Source organism: Notamacropus eugenii, chromosome 2 (genome assembly GCF_028372415.1).
Source record: "Notamacropus eugenii isolate mMacEug1 chromosome 2, mMacEug1.pri_v2, whole genome shotgun sequence".
Lineage (NCBI taxonomy): Eukaryota > Metazoa > Chordata > Mammalia > Diprotodontia > Macropodidae > Notamacropus > Notamacropus eugenii.
The window spans coordinates 240992018-241013031 of record NC_092873.1 but is presented as its reverse complement, the minus strand read 5'-3'; the positions used below and the strand labels follow the sequence as shown (position 1 = coordinate 241013031).

Sequence of the window (21014 nt, the reverse complement as noted above, 5' to 3'; positions counted from 1 at the left end):
CAGCTCTCATTCACAGAAGGTTCTCTCTCCTTACCCTTATCTCCTCATCTTGGAATTCCCAGTTTCTTTCAAGACTTGTCTTAAACTATGTGAGACCTTTCCTGGTTTCCCCAGCTGCTCTTCAAGTTTACCTTGAATTGAATTACATATATTTTGTATATACATCAATACATCTGTCTCTTTCCCTATACATAGATGGTAAATAGAGAGGAGGTCTTGAAGTGAGGAAGACCTGAGTTCACATTCTTTCTCTGATGTATCCTAGTTGTATGACACTGGACAAATCACTTATCCTTTTAGTATTTTAGGCGACTCTAAATTGAAGAAAAATTGTTGATCTGCATTTGTTAGAGATGTTGCATAGAAAACCATCAAGTTTTCTATGCGACAAAATCAAAGGCACTATCCCTATATTTGTACATGCTGGCACCCCCATTAGGATGTGATCTCCTCAAGGGCAAGATTTGTATCCCCAGTACTTGTAGCTCAGTACCTGACACTTACTACTTATTTAATAAATGCTGACTTGATTGCTTACAAATCCCATGGACAAATCAAATCATCCCACGTAGCCCTCATTTCAAGCACCCTGAGCTTCTTTCACCCCAGTTACCACTTGTTGGTTTGTTTCATTATTAAGGAGTCCATTTGAAAGTCCCCTAAGGTCCTGGGCCAGAGAACAATATTCAACAGCAAGGAAAGGCCACTACTTAATACTCATCATTGGAGACTCAACTAATTTATTTTCTCTCATCACAAAGCATTCTCTGATGAACAATAACTTATTCTTTCAGTTAGTGTCAACATATGGCAGATTGTTTCCCTGGTAATAAGTGGACATTACATCACTCAAATAACATGTCACTTAACTGTCATGTCTATAGTGTCTAGGAAGCATATGGAGCCATTTTATTTTTTGTGAAAGTTCCAATAGATCCTAGAGATACAGCATTTCCACCATCATTACTGTTTATCCCAGGAAGGGACAAACCTCTAAGTTTCTGTCCCTCTAAAGGGAAGGGTTTGAGGTGGTCAGTTCGAGGTTAGAAATGTCTTGCCTTTTTTCTCATTATTGCTTACATGTATAGGTTTGGAAGGTATTTATCTGATGGGCATAAAATATTGCGATTCAGGCTGAGGCTTCCTGACATTGGAATGACCTGCTGATTCAGTGGAAATAGCAATTAAACCAATTGTTCCAATACACAAAAAAACCAGGTGTTCGATCAATTCTTTCCATGAATTTGTGAAAAGTTACTAAGTAGGGTCTCACATTAGGAGGAAAGCCTGGTCAACCAACGAAGCTGAAGGGTTATATGTGTGTGGAATTGCAAGGTTTTATTTTCAGCTATCAACAGACTGGAAAAAAAAAGGCCAAATTATTTATATTCCTTTACCCCTTAATGTGGGTACTGAATAAGTTAAAGAACATTTCATCCCAAACACAGATTGCTTTCATTTCAGTTAAGCTAATGTTTTGGTTCCTTATATATTTTCTTCTTTTCATTAATGTCAAACACCAAACTTTTTTTCTTCTTCTTGAAAAAAAAAAAAGATTTACAAGCACTTACACAGCACTCAACACAAAGTAGGCTAAAGGCTCATAATAGTGACTTTTGCTTTTTAAAAAACATCCAGCAGACTAAAATAAAATCATTTTAATTAACTCCTTCCTGAGTAACTAAAACCTTGGAATGTGCTGAAAAGTTATAATAAATAAGGCAGTCAAAGATTAACCAGCTTAACATGTATTTTCTTTTAAATTAAACTATGTAAAATGTACAATATATTTCATGATGTACAAACCGTGTGTGGGCCCAGAGCCAGAAAGACTTTTCCTTAAGTGCCAAATAAATTTACGGAGTACCTTGCCTTTGAGGGAGAAAGAGGCATAACTTCAAGGCAGTTTGTTAGGTAAAAATAACATTAAGGCCCAGCAAGTAAATCAGTCAACAGTTTTTGCTTTTTTGTTATAAAGTGGTCAAGATAGAAATGCCTTTCAATCGATAGGAGAAGCCGACTTACGGACTGGAATTAAACTTCAAGCAATTTCCACAAAGGGGCCAAATGAACTTGACGACCCACTACTCTACTGCTCTGTCTATGGCATGATTTAAATCACCTTTGTTCATGCTCAAGGAGAGGATACGGTTACTCTCATTGGATTACAAGGTTCCACAGTGTGTAAACTAATTCTTCTTTACATGTAATTTCATAGAAACTATTTAAAGTCCACAAGGCAGAAGATTCTCATTTTGTGTCCTGATGCCGGCTGTTAGCCAGGTCACTTTCTGTTAGGGTACCTTAATGGTAGTGCATAAATCCCTCAAATGAGTAAGAAGGACATTTCTCTTTTAACAACATTTCTTCTAAACGCTTATCTTACTTGAATACTACAGCTCTTCTTAACTACACCCCTCTTTGGATGGAAAAGCACACCCACAAGGATGCCAAGTACAGCTCACACAGTCAGGCTACTCCAAGGCCAAGCTGATTTCCTGTGGGTGTGGAGACTTCTTAATACATCTCATGATAAAGTAGCTTTAGGGAGGACTTGCCTATTGTCAAATGACTTGTTTTAGATTTTGACTACTGTCCAATTTAAGTGGGGGTAGGGTGGGGGTGGGGAAGGACCACGAATGATTTATATGTGTTTGAAGAACCTTAAAATATGTGGTTTGTAAAAATCCCAAAGTCTGATTTAGTGTAAACTGGACCCTACTAATACGCCACTGCCGCCACCTGCAGGCCTGCTCATAAGTCAAGCGGTGAAGTCGCCAAATTGGGCCAACTCGCTCCCTTCTCCTACCTTTTTCCTTGTTTTCAAGTCTTCTTCACTTTTCTAGGGATATTTGCATTTTAATCCCAACGAATACATATCACATTGTGTAATATTGGAAATCATGTCAGTGAGAAAAAATCTTTCAACACTGGGATTTCAATCAATACCACAGAAATTATGCCTATTTGTAATGATGGTCTTCTATTGGTGAAACTAACTCTGGGAGGTGATGGATACAAGGCTGCTCTTCTACCAGGGGAAGAACTGTGGTCCTACTGTTACTTGCACTGAGTTCATCACCCTTGTCTAGGAAAGTAGCTGTTTACTGAGGTAATAGAGACAAAAACATAATGAGTCTGGAGGGTTGAGTGGAAAGTGCTAGATCTGAGTTCGAATTCTCACTTTGCCACTTAATCCCCGTGTAATTTTGGGCCAGTCTTTGAGCCTCAGTTTTCTCATCTGTGAAATGAAAGTGTTATATTAGATCAGGGGTCTATGGACCTTTAAAAAAAATACTTTTCTATCTGTATGTCTATATAATTGATTTCCTATGTATTTTATTGTATGCATTTAAAATTAATATTCTGAGATGTGGCCCATTGGCATCACTAGGCTGCCAAAGGGGTTCATCACACATCAAGACTTAAGAACCCCTGGATTAGATAGACCTTTAAAGTCATTTCTAGCTCTGCTTATATATTCCTATAATAAGTTAATTAAAGAGTATCTCATGGGATTTGTAACCCTTTTATCTTTTAAAGAAGCCTCATCCTCTGTTGCTTGCCTTTTATTAGCTGAGTTAGATATGGCCACTGTGACTAGATTTTGTCCTTAGTGGCAGGATTTCTTCAGAAAAACTGAAGTGTGCTCCCTAAAGTGGTGACTTAGGATTTTATCCCAAAGCAATTTTAAAAGGAAGGATGCTTATAGGAGCTAGAAATAGTTCAGGATTATGGCCATTTTCTAATGAACCCTGAATCCCTAAAACCTCATTACTAAGTCTTCCTCCTTACTCTTCATATGGACTCCAGATGTTTAGATGGATCCCTCAGTGACTTCTTTTCTCATTCGTGTGACTCTATCACCCATGAGTAACATTCTTAAGAATTAGCTATCTTAATGGAGCTTGGCAGTAGTGCAAAACATGAAATTGGGTTGGTTGTTCAGCACAAGGAGTCCAAAGAGACTTATGCTGATGCCATTATTTGGTGTTCACTCCCAAGACCAAAGGTACTGACAAGACAACTTAATTCCATTTACCAATTGAAATTCTTGAAGCTTCTAAGGCAAAAGTTCATCGATCCTAATAGGCCCAATTCACTCTGGGAAATGCTTCCTATTTATAAGCTAGTGTGACTTAAGCTGGCTGTCCTATTTCCTTTGTGACCTGGACTATTATACAATTCTTAAATTCCCCTGGACTTTGTGAAAACTGAATTGTATTCTCATTGAGATGGACTGAGATGACTCTATTATCATGGAGGCAATTAATATTTTGCACAAATTATTTTGCAAAATGGTAGGCTGTTTGAAGATAGAATGTCCTTCCCAAACACACCGAGGAAAGCTATTTTATGATGAGATGTTTTGAGTTGGAGCCATCTAGGGTGTCCTAGAAAGGATCCTAGGGAGCCAAGAAAAACATACAATAAAATTAAACAAATAAAACCCGCAAAACCGGGTATCTCCCATTCACCCCATCATGTAGGAATGTTTTTTTTTTAATGCAACTGTGCATTAATTTAGTCCCTTAAAGATCCTTTTTGAAACGAACAACAAAGCTCTCAAGAAAGAGGGATGAGTCCATTGGAGGTTGGCATGGTGCTTGCATCACCTCTTGTAGATGTCTTCCAACCACTTTTCATCATCTTGCTCCTCATCATCTATTGGTTCCTCAGTTTCCAGTGGAGTAGGAATAAAGAACTGTGGCCTCACTGGTGGCTGATTGATGTGAGATTTGAGTCCAAATTTGCGCTTGAGCAGGTGGAACTGCTCTTTGACAAAGTAGTAGAATTCATACTCATATCTCATGCGTTGGTAGAGAATTTGAATGGCTTCAGGAGATGGGACGGTCTTTTTTACTGTCACAGTCATGTTCCCCAGTTTTCTATGTTCTGAAAAAGAAAGAAACCAGAAACTTATCAGTATCATCCACCACACACACACACACACACACACACACACACACACACACACACACACACACACACACACACACACACACCCAGAGCACAGTGCATAGAGTAGAGTGCTGAACCTAAGTCAGAAAGACTCATCTTTGTGAGTTCAAATCTGGCCTCAGACACTAACTAGCTATGTGACTCTGGGAAAAATCACTGAACCATTTACCTCAGTCTAAAATGAGCTGGAGAAGGAAATGGCAAGGCACTCTAGTATCTTTGCCAAGAAAACCCTAAATGAGGTCATGAAGAGTCAAATGTGACTGAAATGACTGAACAAAAATATATACATACATACGTACATGTATATGTATATACATATATACATATACATGCATGTATGTATTGCCCAAGCTCATTAATCAACTTTATCTGGATAAGAGAATCTAGAATTCTATGTTATTAATGGTAACTGAAATAAGTAGCTAAGAGACAAAGAAACAGGTGGGAAGCTCTGCTCTTAACATGACCTAGAAAATACTAAAATTGGTCTCATGGTTGATATTGACATCAGCTGGTTAAACATACTATGCATAATAGACATTCTAAATGTCACTTTTTAATTATAACATATACAATATTCAGTACTTTTCCATTTAAGAACGTTTCTCAATAAATATGTAAAATCAACAGTTTTGAAATTCTTGAAATGTTTTATTTTAGATGATCTTACCAGTCAAAGACAACAAAAAAAAGTGATATTTTATGTCTTAAAATAGTTAAACAGTCAGCCAAAAAAGTAGATACTTTGAAGACCCTATGCATGAAAGAAAAGGACCATCTTTTTAAGAAGAATATTCAACTGGTATTGCTGTTCCACACTGAGGAATGGACTATATCAATCCCCAAAGAATTAAAAAGAATATTATCCAGACAGCAATGTAGAAGTGCTTGGTGGCTGTGAATAGTCAAACCATGAAATCAATGAGGAACTCTGAAGAAACAGGATTAACAGATGTCATCAAGAACTTGTTGAAAAGAAGGGAAGGTAGGAAGGTGATGGTGAAGGATGACAAGTAGGCAACCAGAATGCTTCCCTGGGATCTTTATGATGCAAGGAGAAAGCAAGGAAAGACATCTAACATGTTAGGTGGGCCACTGCTGGCTGACTTATAAGAAAATGTTGGCAAGAGCTGTACAGGGTGGGGCAGGCATGGATGGGTGGCAATCAGCATCATTGGAGAGAACTCCAAAATAGAGGAAGTAAGGTACTAGACTTCAAAGTATAGTACACCATACAGAGTTACATCAATTCAAACTGACTATTGATTTATCCTTATGTATTGATGAAAGGAATTACCGGCAGTAACATACATGAGAAACTTTTTGCAACAAAGTCAATGAAAGGTAAATTCATTCCTGAGTATGTTAAAACCTATGTTCTTCCTTTCTTCATTCTTCCACATTGAGTTCCGTATTTGCAAACTGAAGAATATGCAGAAATGGGTAACCTAGATAGACTGAGGGCTATAGACCATGCCCTACAAGAATCATCTGAAGGGATGGAAGATGGTTGGCCATGAAAAGAAAAAACAAACCTAACTTTCATATGATAGTTGTTTTTAAATATTGAAATGCTGACATGTGAATGGGGAATTATTGAATTTATAGTACGTTTGCCTCCAGAGAACTGACATAGGAGTAGTAGGTGGGGTTGTTGAGAAGTAGATTTAGGTTTGATTATAAGGGGAAATTTTTTTTGAATAGTTAGAGCCAAATAAAAATGGAACAGACTGCCCAAGGAGAGAGTGAGTTCCTTTTTGCTGGAGGTCTTTAAGGGAAGACTAGATGACCACTTATCAGAGAAATTATGGTAGGCATTGCTGTTCAAGGATGAATGAAATTAGACAGCTTCTGGAGTTCATCCCAACTCTGAGATTGTGTGCATTTATGTTTCAGCCTTGATTTTAGTCTTAAGGATTGAGACAAACAATTTTAAAGAAGGCTCCTAGGACAGCTCTCTTCATTTTCTACCTAGCTGCATGTCTTTGGAATGGATCCCATCATGCCCTCAGGGACTGCATCATCAGGGAACTCATCATTGAGTAAGACTGTGTCAGACTTGGTACTCACACCTTCTCAGTACCCTTAGTAGCCTCTATCCCTCTGATCGGAAGGTAGGACAAAGAAATCCTTCCAAATTCTCCATTAAAAAAGGGCTTGTAGGTCAGTCATTTCTTAATTTCTTAGTTGGCTGTATTCTTTCAGATTAGACTCCACCATGCCTCATTGCTGGGAAACTTCCTTCTCCTTTCCTCCTGTTCTTTGGTTTCCTTGAGAGAGTTCCTTTGTTTTTAGTATTGGAATACCTACCCAGTGCTTAGTACAGTACCAGGCACATAGTAGGTGCTTAATAAATCTTTATTGCCTGACATACAATACACTGGTGGATATGCACCTTCTGACATATTATTTGCCAATATGTGAATCAATGCATGCAGGCTGAGAAAAAAATGGAAATGTTTTAGTTCTTTTAAAGGCACGCTTTAAATTTTTTTCCTATTCCTGAAGTAATTCTAATGCTATTTCTCTTCAGAGCTGGTTGATGAACTATATCCATATATATTCTCTTCTCACCTCCACTCACATATTTTATAGTCATACCCTATTGTGACCTAAAATGGTCTTAACCCAGCTTAAAAAACCACCTTATATATCATTGCTCTGAGCTGTCTGAATAATTGACTTGAAACAAAAATCAAATCTATTTGCAGATAAAGATTAGGCTGAGATGCAATTTCCTAAAGATTTAAAGAAATGTTTTAAAAATATCATTAGGACTGGTGTAAGCACATAGACTACTCTGAAGGTTATTCATTGGGATGTGCACATTCTAGTATTTCACCTAAAAAAAATCAATCTAAGACTTTACAATTATCTCAATATGTCATGAATTTGCATTATGCAATATTCAAAAATAGGTTCCTTGGCATATGTTTGTGTGATTTACTTATAGTTAAATAAGGAGTGGGAGAAAGATAGAACTCAGGAATTTGTAGTCTCTTACCTGAGCCACTCACTAGATGCCCTGTCCCTTAAGGTTCTTGTATAATATAATGGTTTTCCCCTTTGCCACAGCAGAATTAAGGCCCAAGGATTTCTAAGAATGCACTGAATCTAAAACAGTTTAATCATTTCAACCTTGCCAGTGTTTTGCAAGATTAATTCATAAAGAAACAAGCTTCTCTTTCAAGAACAGTTTGGTGGTTTCTGTGCTTTCCACTAGGTGGACACAGAAGCCCTGGACATGGATGGACTGGTGCACCTACTTTTCCTCCTCAGGGTGGGAGGATGAATCAATAGGAAACCAGTGATGGAATCTGGGGAGTCATCTAGTCCCTTCAATCAATCAATCAATCACCATTTATTAAGCGTTTTACTTTATACCAGGCACTATGCTAAGTGCTGGGGATACAAAAAGAGGCAAAAGACCATGCTGTCCTCAAGGACCTTACAAATCTAACATAAATACCATTCTGTAGAGGGAGGCCTGTGCACCAGAGAGATTTTCCCTTCATAGCCCAGCTTTTTTTTTAAAAAGGAAATTGGAACTTAGAATTTTAGCACACTAGACGACTTTACTCAACACCTTCATTTTCAAAATGAGGAATCCGACACCCAGAAAGAATACATCACTTGCGCAGGTCACAAAGTGAGTCAGCAGCAGTTTAAAAATGTCCTGATATAGGGGCAGCTAGGTGGTGCAGTGGATAGAGCACCAGTCCTGAAGTTAGGAGGATCTGAGTTCAAATCTTGCCTCATATACTTGACGCTAGCTGTGAGACCTAGGTAAGTCCCTTAATCCTGATTGCCTTAAAAAGATGTCCTGATGCAAATTTTTGTCATGAGTTCCAGTATTCATATCTCTCCTTTATAATACAAGAAACACTCAGCCTTCTTGACAGGCAATATAGGACAGGAGCAAGTCAAGTATTTTGGGAAGGCCCAAGTTCATCCCCACCTCTGAAGCTGACTGTTTGGGTGACCTTGAGCATCATGAAGCTTCTTGAACTTCTTTCTTCCCTGTGAAAGGGAGTCAGATTACCAGGCATCTGAGATCTCTTCTCCCTCTGGAATAATAATTCTATGCATAGAGACCTGAATTATGTGAAATAGTAATGGGGAGTGGGTGGGGCAGAGGGGAATAAGGTCTCCAGAAATCACAACTGAACCATCAAAATGCTAGGGCTACAGGCTTCCATTTCTGTCTGTTAAGTCCTCCACTGTTCTGTTTCCAGAATTCAGTACAATAGATAATATTTATATAACCGTTGAAGATTGTAAAATGCTTCACATATGATCTCTCCTTTGATACTCACAGTAACACCAATGGGGTTGGTGTTACTATTATTTTCATTTTACAGATGGTGAAACTGAGGCTGAAGTTCAGTGACTAGCCTAGGGTTGGCACAGCTAGTATCTGTGTTGTTTCTGTGCTTTTCACACCATGTGGACACGGGGTTCAGGATGTAGACTGACTGGCCCACTTCCTTTCAATTTCTTAGGAAATGAACTCTAGACTTCTTGGTTCTAAGTCTACCTCTGTGTTACACTATGCCACCTACCTTCCTCTATACATGTTCTAATTGACTGCATCTTTTTATACACTGATTTCTTAAAAATAGATGTGAAAAGGTGCTTCTTGATCATGTATGGGTAAGGCTTGCTGGCCTCTGTTTACTGTTCAGTAATGTTTGACTCTTTGTGACCCCATTTGGGGTTTACTTAGCAAAGATACCAGATTGGTTTGCCATTTCCTTCTCCAGCTCAATTTTACAGATGAGGAAACTGAGGCACACAGGGGTGAAGTGATTGGCCCAGGGTCACACAGCTGGTAAATGTCTAAGGTTGGATTCGAACTCAGTCTTTCTGTGTCCAGGCCTGGTGCTCTATCTGTTCTGCCACCTACCTGCCCAATGGCCTCCATCGTCCTGTCAAACTCTGAAGCTCTGTGATTCTTTGATTCCTACATAAAGTTTAGAATTAAATATAGATGTGAATTTCACTCTTTGAATATGCCAGGATTTTAGGAATCATTTTAAATATCTTGCCATATCTACACAATTTCCCTGCAGCTGGATTATCAGACTTACTTATAATAAAATACTTTCAATTCTGTATGGGAATCAGCTATTATCAAATGACGCACAATGCAACTTATTCCTATCACAGGTTGTTTATACTTTGAAAGTATAGTGATGAAATAAGAATGTTATCTAGATAACTTTACTACAAAGTTTTTTTATTTGGGGCCTTAAATTATATAAATAATTCCCTCAATTATCTGCTTTGTTTTCTGTGGACAGACAATGAATCTATGTGCTAACACTTTCTGCATATGAGTCTTTTTGATAGAGGGATTGTATATGGAGGCTTTAGAAAGACCTACAGGGAACATACAAATTTAAGAAGAGAAGACTGTTTCCCCCACCCCTCACTCCCCTTCTACCAAAATAAATGACTGCTGGTGCCATCAGTCTGCAGCCACCCAGCTAGTGGCAGTTTAAATTCATTCTTATACAGAGCCAGGGGAAGGAGGAGGAGGAACCCAAGAGGACGTTAGATGGGTTTTCCTCTTCAGTCATTCTTCCTCTGAAGAAATAGAAGAAGATCCTGGCTAAGAGTCTGAGGATGCAAATATGGTATCCTACCTTTGTAAAATGGGACGAAAGAGTGGAGATGACAGACTCTTTACGACGTTTTGCCTTTTTTCTGTTTATTTTCTCTCTCATCTCTCTCTCTCCTTCCCCCTCCTTTCCTCCTCCTTCCTTCTCTTTCTCTCTCTCAACTCTCTCTCTGCTTCTCCTTATCTTTCTCCACTCTCCCTCCTCTCTTTCCCCCCTTCTCTCCCCAGGGGAGGAGTTCCTTTTAAAATGGGATAATTCTTTCCCACCTCTTGTCTGACCGTTTAGCTCTATGCTGTAGGTAACAGAGTATGAAAACTGGAGTTCGAATTGCCTGACTGAATTTTGCCTCTGACATGTGTTACGTGAGTGACCCTAGGCAAGACAGCACTCGGCACAGTGCCTGCCGTAAAGCGGGCGCTCACTAAATGTTCATGGACTGATTCAAAGATTTTCAGCCTCAGTTTCCTTATCTGTAAAATGGGGATAAAATAGCATAGGAAGTTCTCTGCAAAGTTTAAGTACTAGATAAAAGTCAACTATTGTTCCTACAATGATTTGCTCTGAAGAAATTTCAGCTTATCAGAAACAAAAATCAGCTGCTATTGGTGAAAAAAAAAAAAAGAAAAGAAAAGGAAGAAAGCCAGATGATGAAGGCATGGTGAGAGAGAAAAAGGAAAGAGTCCTGTATAAATCTTGGGATGGGGAATGTGAGCAGATTGTTGTTTCAATGTAAGTCAACGATACCTGCAAACCTTATAGTCTTAGAAAGCTGCCGACAGCACTGAAAAGTTAAAGGAGCTGTCCAGAACCACAAAGCCAGATTGTGTCAGAGGTCCAGCTGAAAGTCAGGTTCCCCTGGCTTCACAGCTAGCCCCCTATCCTGTAACAAAACAAGGTACTATTTGAAATGGATAGAAGGGGCCAGCTAGGTGGTGCAATGGATAGAGCAATAAACCTGGAGTCAGGAGGATCTGAGTTCTTGTAGCTTTGGATACCTGTTACTTAGTAGGTGTGTGACCCTGGGCAAATTAGGAGAGAGAGAGAGAGAAGAGAGGGAGAAGAGAGAAGAGAGAAGAAGAGAGAGAGAGAGAGAGAGAGAGAGAGAGAGAGAGAGAGAGAGAGAGAGAGAGAGAGAGAGAGAGAGAGAGAGAGAGAGAAATGGGCAGAAAAACCAAAAGTTTCTATGGAACCATTGCTGATTTTTCCCACTTATATCTTTCTATAGAACAGTCACTTTATAGGGTCTAAGGATTAAATTCATCAATACAGCCAATACTTTAAATATGTATCTCTTATTCAGAAAAAGGGGTATAATTTTCTGGCATGAGAAATTCAGTAGATACCCCGAGCACCACAAAACTCTGTCACTTACATCACTTCTCATCAGCAATATATTTAGTAAGGTGATAACAGGCATGTTGTAGAATATGGTAACCTCTACTGTCAGGGAGCTTTTCCTTCAGACAGTCTCAAATACTGATGAAATTACAAGTACCATTTAACTGTAAATTAAGATTGGAAAGACATCACTGCCTATGGAACTCATATAAATCCACATAAAGTCATTGATTTTTCCATTGATAGGCTGGTAGATGAATTGGTATACTCCGTATGTCAAAAGATCTTTATTTCACCAACATTGTTACTCCTTCTGCCCATACAGTCTTCCTACTACCTAGCAGATGGTTTTTCCAGTGCTTTTCTGTGGGTGGGGAGGAGCCTGGTAGCTGGCCTCCTTATTGAATTTCTTGATGACATAATAGCTAAGAAGTTGAATGACAAAATTGGGATCTATCCAAATCATGAAAGGTTAAAACAATGGGTTCAAATTAATGAGATAAAATGTATTAGGGATAAATATAAAATTCTGCAGTTGTATTTTTAAAAAATACATCAACTTCATAAGCACAGGATTAGGGAGGTGTGGCTAGACAAATAATTAGTGTGAAAAATACCTGGTGGTTTTGGTGGACTAAGAGTCAGTGAGTCATGCTTAATAAAGAATTCTTAAAAAAAAAAACAACAAAAAACCAACCAAATAACCCAAAACAACACTGCAGTAGAAGCTTGTCCGTTTATGCCTTCTGTGCTGTCAGTGTGACAGGTGAGTCAGTCCATTGCTATGTACTCCAAATTGTAGGAAAACCCCAGGGTTTCCCTCCAAACATAACATAGATCTGAGTAAGTTACCAGCTTGGTTATTTGAAGCAGGATCCAACTCTGGCCTGAATTCCATAAATGGTTCTAAAGGAAGGTATTAGGGCTTTAGGGTGGTGTCTCTTCTGTCTGATTCATAAAACAAACCTTCTTTAGGAACTATACTTATTCCTAAAATTATTTATTTATTTTTTTTGTGGAGCTGAAAGGGGAGTGGTGGGATGGGGAGTTGGCAGGAAGCACTATTCCTCAATGAAGATGAGCTATTTAAAAGCAAAAACCAAGAAATGAAGAAACTCAAACTCAATGTGGTTTAGTGGAAAAAGCACTGTCCCTGGAGAGAGAGGACTTGGGTAGAGAACCCTCTTCTGATATTTACTATCTCTGACTCTGGGAAAGTCATTTAGCCTCGCTGGGCCTCAGTTTCCTCATCTATAAAATGGAAGAGTTGGATTAGATTGCCTTCTAGTTCCCAATCTATAATTCTATGATCTAAGGAGTTTCTTTTAAACTATAGGAAGAATTGAGAAATGACTGCAAATAGCCCCAGTATGAACTTGAATTCTTTTTATCTTTGGATACAGAAGATATTGTTTAAGTCTTGTTGGGGGAGGGTTGGAGATGGAGAGAGTAAAACAAATTTTGCCTTTTTAGCACAAAGCTTTTCTTTTAATGGCCCATATCTCTTTCTTATTTATATTGTATACATATATATTTATATATAAACATATATAAATATATATGTATGTATATAAATACTAAACTATGTAAGAAAGTTATTTTCTTAAGGACTCTGAAACTTAGTATTATACAGGCTTCCCTATTAACAAGCAGCTACTAGGAATCAGTATTATGGCTTCTGTTATATCCCATTCATGTGATCCATATAGTTCCCAGACACCAGGGAAAATCTGCTCTTCTAACCATTGTATGAATAGAATTTCCACTTTTCTTTAAAAAAAAAAAAAAGGCATTAGTGTTAACTATTGTAAATGGCCAATCCCACTGAGGTTCAAATATAGCCACAAAAGACAAAGGTAATTTTTTTCAATAATCACATTTTTATAGCCTTTAAAGCTTTACAAAGAGATTTTCTCCCAATTACCCTGTGAAGGAAGCAATACAGATATTATTATCCTCATTGAATAGATGCAGAAAGTGAGAAATTATCCATGATCACCTAGTAGAATGCCATAGCTGAATCTTATGTCTCTAGACTTGAAGTTTAAAGTCTATGCAATATGGCAGATCTTGATATTTGCTGGTATTGGGAGGAGTTCAGAGACTATGCCACAGATGGTGAAGTCAGTTTCAAAAGGGAGCTGCTCAAAATGTTCTGAAAAACAGGGGACGACAGGCTACCTTGATGGGAGGGACCACAGAGGATGAATTTGCTTCGTATAGCACTGTGTGGAACTGGTAGCTAGTACATTTGAAAGGGCATTAATGGCTACAGTGAATCTTCATTTTTTTCAATGATATTGTTTATCTGTAACATGTATAGTACTAAATACCCTCCTTTATGACCATGAGTATAAGGTACTTGTGGTTTCTGCTTCATAGAGAGACCTATAGGGCACATTTCTGAACTGATGCTTGGAGGACATATTGAAATATACTCCTTGTGTATGGACTTCTCATTATACTCTTTAATGGTAAGAACTTTGTGGATACAAATAGCTTTAAGGGAAAACATAATGTATATAAAAACCAGTCACTGGCTGATGACTTTCCTGGAGGCTACACAGGAAATAGGATGCCTCCCTTGGCTTTTGACCTAAATATACCTACCAGAGAAATCAATGCTTCCATTGATCCAACGGAATCATTAAGGTGAATTAAAAAAAATAGAATTGATTATTGTCCTCCCACAATGTGGATTTGTCTTAGAAAGACCAATGATTTCATTTTGGGATATGTTTTTCTGAAAAAACCAAAACTTTTAAAATTGGCATGAGCAGTTGACTTTTTAGCAGGACATACTGCTCCAACATCTGGAATTTTGTGGTTTCCACTGGAGTCTATATAGCGTACTGTAAAAGTTTTTGTGCAATTTTAAGCTTTAATAGCTTAAATTTAATTCTTTAGGAAATATACTTACTGCTAAAATATGAGGGGGGTAGCTAAATTAGTATCTATTAAAGCTTAAAAACTGAACTAAGACTTTTCAGATACGCTGTATACTCCAGTGCTTAGCTTGTAGCTGTGAATGAAGGCACTGGTCATGCTATATCCCTTTACCTGTTTTTTAGGTTTGTTTTTTTTCTCTGAGTGCATTATGGAGAAAGGGAAACTGTGGCATCAAACAGTTCTCAGTTGCTTCTTTTTTCTTTTTACCTAAAGGGTACAATGATTATTGTAGTCACTCTCATGTGCTCTTGAAAGTTGCAAAAGTCAGTGTAGATTGGGAATGGACCTTGGAATTATGAATAAATGAAAGAATGGTCCTGGGGTAGGAGCTACATGGAAATGGACACTTTTGCTGACTCCACACCCCTCACAATGATTATTGTTAATATACTGCGGTGTATGTATGGTCATGTTCTCCACTCTACGGATCTTTGCTTGTGGCTTTGTACTTTCAATGGAAAGAAAGCCCCATAAATAAGAATATACAGAGAGATATTAGACTCAATCTACATGGCTGAAAATTCACAAAAAGTTATCTTTTTATTTCTCTAATTTTGCTAATAGGTCTGAAAAACATTCCTTTTATTGTTAAATTATATCACAAGTAATAATACTAATGGAGGACATGGGACTGACCTTGGATTCAGGAACACCTGGATTCAAATCCCACTTTATTCATGTATTTGGCTGTGTGACCTTGGGCAAATCAGTTAACCTCCCAACATCCCAAGTAAATATTCAGGAGTATAAATTAGTTGAGGAAGTTTCTTACTGGGAGGTCCATGCAAACACACACCCATACCCACACCCACACAGAGGATTCTATATATGATCACATCCATATTTATGTGTATATGTAAAAAAACTGTATACATAATCACATTTTCCTTCCTTCCTTCCTTCCTTCCTTCCTTCCTTCCTTCCTTCCTTCCTTCCTTCCTTCCTTCCTTCCTTCCTTCCTTCCTTCGCAATTAGGGGTAAGTGACTTGCCCAGGGTCACATAGCTAGAAAGTACCTGCAGTTGGATTTGAATTCAGGTTTTCCTGACTCCAGGACTGGTTGCCCTATCCATTGTGCCACTTAGCTGCCCCTACATGTATTTTCTAATCTGATCTTTACAATAGCCCTAGGAGATAGGCAAGGCAGTTAAGATCAGAGGATTTAGAAGTGAAAGGAAACTTACAAGACCTAATCCAATTTCTCTATGTTACAAATGGGGAAACCAAGGTCCACTCAGGTTAAATGATTTCTCCAGTGTCATACAATGAGTGATGGAATGGTGGAACAGGGACTAGGACTTCTTTCAAGGGCTAATTCAAAGCCAACTAGGTTTTTTCACATCATACATTCTGGCTTTGAAGTGTATACATGTGTTCTTTTTTGTCTTGAGACTTGGAGAAGCCTTTGGTAAAATTTGGGAAGGGGCTAGGCACAGTGATACACATCTGTAATCTCTGCTATTAGGGAGGCTGAGGCTGGATTGCTACAGCTTGGGAGCTGTAGAGGGCTAAGTCAATTGGACGTCCACACTAAGTCTTACAAGTGTATGGTGAGTCCCTGAGAGTAGAGGGCCACCATGTTGCCTAAGGAAGGGTGAATTGACCCAGAAGAGTAAATTCCTGGGTCAATCAGGAATGGGTCAGGTCCACGAGGGGCTGCTGTACTTCTAGCCTAGATGAGATAGGGAGACCCAGGATAAAAAAAAAAAAAAAAGTCTAGGAGAGACTGGGAAAAAGTTCTTTTTTAAAAAATTTAATTAATTTATTTGTTTTCAGTTTTCAACAATCACTTCCAGAAGTTTTAAATTTTCTCCCCCTCCCTCTCCGAGATGACATGAAATCTTATATGGGTTCAACAGATGCACTCTTATTAAACACATTTTCACATTAGTCATATTGCATAGAAGAATTAAAATGAATGGAAGAAACCATGAGAAAAAACAGAAGAAAACATAACACAAGTCTGCTTCATCCTGAGTTCCAATTCCATAGTTCTTTCTCTGGATATGGATGGCATTTTGCATTGAGTCCTTTGGGAATGTTTTAGGCTCTTGCATTTCTATGAAGGGCTAAGTCTATCAAAAACAGTCCTCACTCACTGTAGTTGTTACTGTGTATGATGTTCTCCTGCTTCTGCTCATTTCACTCAGTATCAGTTCATAGAAGTCTAGGTTTTTCTGAAGTCCTCCTGTTTGTCATTTCTTATAGCACAACAGTATTCATTACATTCATATACCACAACTTGTTCAGCCATTCCCCAACTGATGGCCATTCCCTCAATTTCTAGTTCCTGGCTACCACAAAAAGAGCTGCTATAAATATTTTTGTACATGTGGGACCTTTCCCCATTTTTACGAGCTCTTTGGGATACAGCCCTAGAAGCAATGTTGGTAGGTCAAAGGGTACGCACATTTTTGTAGCCCTTTGGGCATAGTTCCAAAAAGCTCTATAATTTAGGAAAAAATATTTGAATGGCTGGGAGCTTTTTTTTTTTTTTTTTTTTGCCACTTGCATACTGAGGTTGGATTAACACAAGGATGATTCTGGGTGTGTTATTAGCCTGCTCAGTTGAGGGTACTGACGGTAAAACTTTCTATTTTGAGAGATCAAGTTCACTCAGTATACATTCTAGGAACAGGCCAGGTTTATATGGACCCCCTCTGGATGGGGTGGGAGGGTGGGCACTGTTAATTTTCCTTCACTCCATCTCTAGACTTTCTGAAAAACCCTGCATTATGGTATCAGAAAGCTTAGGCAGAGCTACTAATGCTTAAGGAAGCTAAGTGGTACAGTGATTAGAGTGATGGTCCTGGAGTCAAGAAGACCTGATTTGAAATCCAGCCTTAGTCACTTATTAATGGTGTAATACTGGGCAAGTTATTTAACCCTCTTTGCCTCAGTTTCCTCATATGAAAGAGGAGAAGGAAGTGGCAAACCACTCTATTTCCTTTGCCAAGAAAACTCCAAATGGGGCCACAAAGAGTTGGACATGACTGAAACAAAGGAACATCAATAGCAGCTAATGCTTAAGAAACAAAGGGGTGATAGAAGATGCCACAGTCTTCTATGAGAACTTAAGTATACATGTATAAAAATGTACATCCCTCCTTTCAGACAACGACCCTGCTCCAGGTGGGTATCACTGAGTGCATTCACTTAATACAAATGTCAATTCTATTAAAGCAAAAACATCTGTGTGCACAACCAAACACTGTTACAATAATGTGGTTCATTTACTGAACATTTTGCCCTCATTTTTCAATGCTTTTGAATTCTGTATTCCCATTAGCAAAAATAAAATGCTTCATTTAGAAAGCAAATATTGACCCAGTGGCAAATGAGCCTGCCATGGTTGTAATTGAAACTACGGATTTTTCACCAGCCGTCAAAACTGAGCGATAATATATATATCTGATTGGAGAGGAAGGCAAGGTTATTAGCCTTACATCCAGATGGCTGGTGCCTGAGGTCCCTTTCCCTCAAGGATAGCCCTCACTAGCCAGTTCAAGTGAGCTTCTAGCTTCTGACCCTGAATTTGCCAGTGGAGTGTTTGCCAACTGGTAGATTAACCAGATAGTCAGTGGGCTGTTCCTGGTATGGGTGGGGAATTTTGAGGTTGCATACATGTCACACTAAGCAAATCTTGGAAAAGTTTCTTCTGACTCTAACAACTAAAACTATTAATTAGTAACCTGCTTGCCTAAAGCTGGGTAATGATTAGGATTCTACCCTACAAATGGACTTAAGCCAAGGCCATAAGCAAACTTGGCTTTCTTGCCCAGGGCTTGGGCATTTTTGCAAAAGAAATGGCCCTCTCCTAGGCTGCAGTGACATGATGTTTGGGCAAGTTCACAATCTTCAGTGCTCTTAAAAGGTCTTTTAATGTAAATAAGAAGGAAATCACAGAACTGCTCCTTGAAGGCACCCTTACCACCTCTCTTCATCTGTCAAACAAGCATAATGGAAAAATGATGTAGGCTTGGCTTTCTGCCAGAGTAAACACTTTGGAAATGCTATGTAAACCCAGCTGTTACACCAGAGGATGGGGCCCCATTTTTATGACCTTCAAGATGGTTGGCCATATGCAAAATCAGAGAACTTTACCACTCACTTTTATTATATTTTTCAAATTCTATGGGTTCTATAATAAGCATTTCTTTAATTGCTCCAAAACCTATAGGGATAGGCCTCTGTCTTTCTGCACTTCAAGCTTATCTTAACCTGGTTTGATGAAGATTATTTGCCTAGAATAAACATGAGTTTTGTAACTAAGAGCATAACCAAATTTTATTGTGGATAAGGAAAAGAAACATCATATGCTAGTGGGCAGTGGACAGAGTGCAGGGCTTGGAGTCAGAAAAACTGAAGTTCAAATCTGGCCTCACATACTTATTATCTGTGTGAACCCGGGCAAGTCGTTTAACTTCTGTTTGCCTCAGTTTCCCCAATGGTAAAATGAGGATAATATCATCACCCATCTCCCAGGGTTATTGTGAGGATCAAATGAGATGATAATTGTAAAATGCTTTGAGCACAACGCCTGGCACATAGTAAATGCTATATAAATGTTAGCTATCATCTTCTTCATCACCATCATCATCATCACTATTTTCAAATATAAAACTCCTCAAAGGCATAGAAGTGAGAAGCCTCCAAAAACAACTTTTCTATATCGTACTTGTCTAAAAAAGCGTGGCCCAAGCTATCTATAGGCATATGAAGCAGTACTCTAGAAAAATTCAAATGAAAACAACTTTAAGGTACCACTTCACATCTATCAGACTGGCTAATGTGACAAAAAAGGAAAATTATAAATGTTAGAGAGTATGTGGGGAAATTGGGACACTAATGAACTATTGGTGGAGCTGCAAACTCATCCAGCCATCCTGGAGAGTAATTTAGAATTATGCCCAAAGGGCTACCAAATCCATTAATACCACTACTAGTTCTGTACCCCAAAGAAATCATAAAAACGAGAAAAGGACCTACATGTGCAAAAATACGTACAGCAGCCCTTTTTGTGGTGGCAAGATATTGGAAATCGAAGGGATGTCCCTTAGTTGGGGAATGACTGAACAAGCTGTGGCATATGAATGTAATAGAATGCTAATGTGCAATAAGAAATGACAAACAGTCAGCTTGCAAAACTAGTATGAACTGATGCAAAGTAAAATGAGTAGAACCAGGAAAATGTTGTTCACAGTACCAGCAACATTGTGTGATGATCAGCTAGGAATGACTCAGCTCTTCTCAGCAACACAATGGTCCAAGACAAGTACAAAGGACTCAAAGGAAAATACTATTCACATCCAGATAAAGAACTGATGAACTCTGAATGCAGATTGAAACATACTGTTTTCACTCATTTTATTCTTTTTCGTGTGTTTTTTTCTTTTGATCTGTTTCTTCTTTCACAACTATGACTAATATGGAAATACATTCTGCCTGATAGCACATGTATAACCCATATCAAATTGTTTGCCATTTTCAGAAGATGGTAGAGGAGGGGATGGATAAAAATTTGTTACTCAAAATCTTGTAAAAATAAATGCTAAAAATTGTACTGACATGTAATTGGGGAAAAATAAAATACTATTTAGAATAAAGTAAAATAAAATGAAAAAGTGTGGCCTGATGTGTTTGGGTCAAGCAAATTTTAAGAAATCTTCAAGAAAGGGGATAATGCTGACTTTTTTCTTTGAAATAGCTTTGATGAAAGTCAAGGTCAGCCTGGCTATAGCTGGAGCATTTGTGTGATAGAAAGAAAGCAGAGTCCACACACATCTGAAGGCTGGCCAAATGGTTGCTGATCCCATAAAACCCCACACCACGCTGGGCCGTCCTGAAACTGTGTGAACATGATGCTTGTCACAGATTGAGTAAATTCATTTCCTGAATTACAGAGGGAGGCCACACAGTTCAGACTCATGAAATACAGCTACAGTGTGTGCCGACTCCCCTGCAGCTGCATCCAACGGAAGCAAATATGTGTCACTGTGGTTTTCAGTGATGTACGGGTTGAGAAGGGCCCTCGTTTGATATGTCACTCAAATGATCGATGGGATGCTAAGCCCAGATTTGCAGAGGTACCCCAATTAGAAGGGAGAAGGAACAAAAACTGCTTCATGGCAGACCCAGT

The 21014-nt window shown here is 38.5% G+C and overlaps 1 protein-coding gene across 1 annotated transcript in view; it reads right to left on the bottom strand.

Moving 5' to 3' along the window:
- Positions 1–1643: 1643 nt before the first annotated feature.
- The window catches only part of UST (uronyl 2-sulfotransferase), a 400010-nt gene continuing 380639 nt past the window's right edge, over positions 1644–21014 (bottom strand). Inside the window, exon 8 of the mRNA XM_072643672.1 lies at positions 1644–4896. Within this exon, the coding sequence (XP_072499773.1) occupies positions 4613–4896 (284 nt within the window). The 3' untranslated portion in view covers positions 1644–4612. The remainder of the gene's footprint in view (positions 4897–21014) is intronic.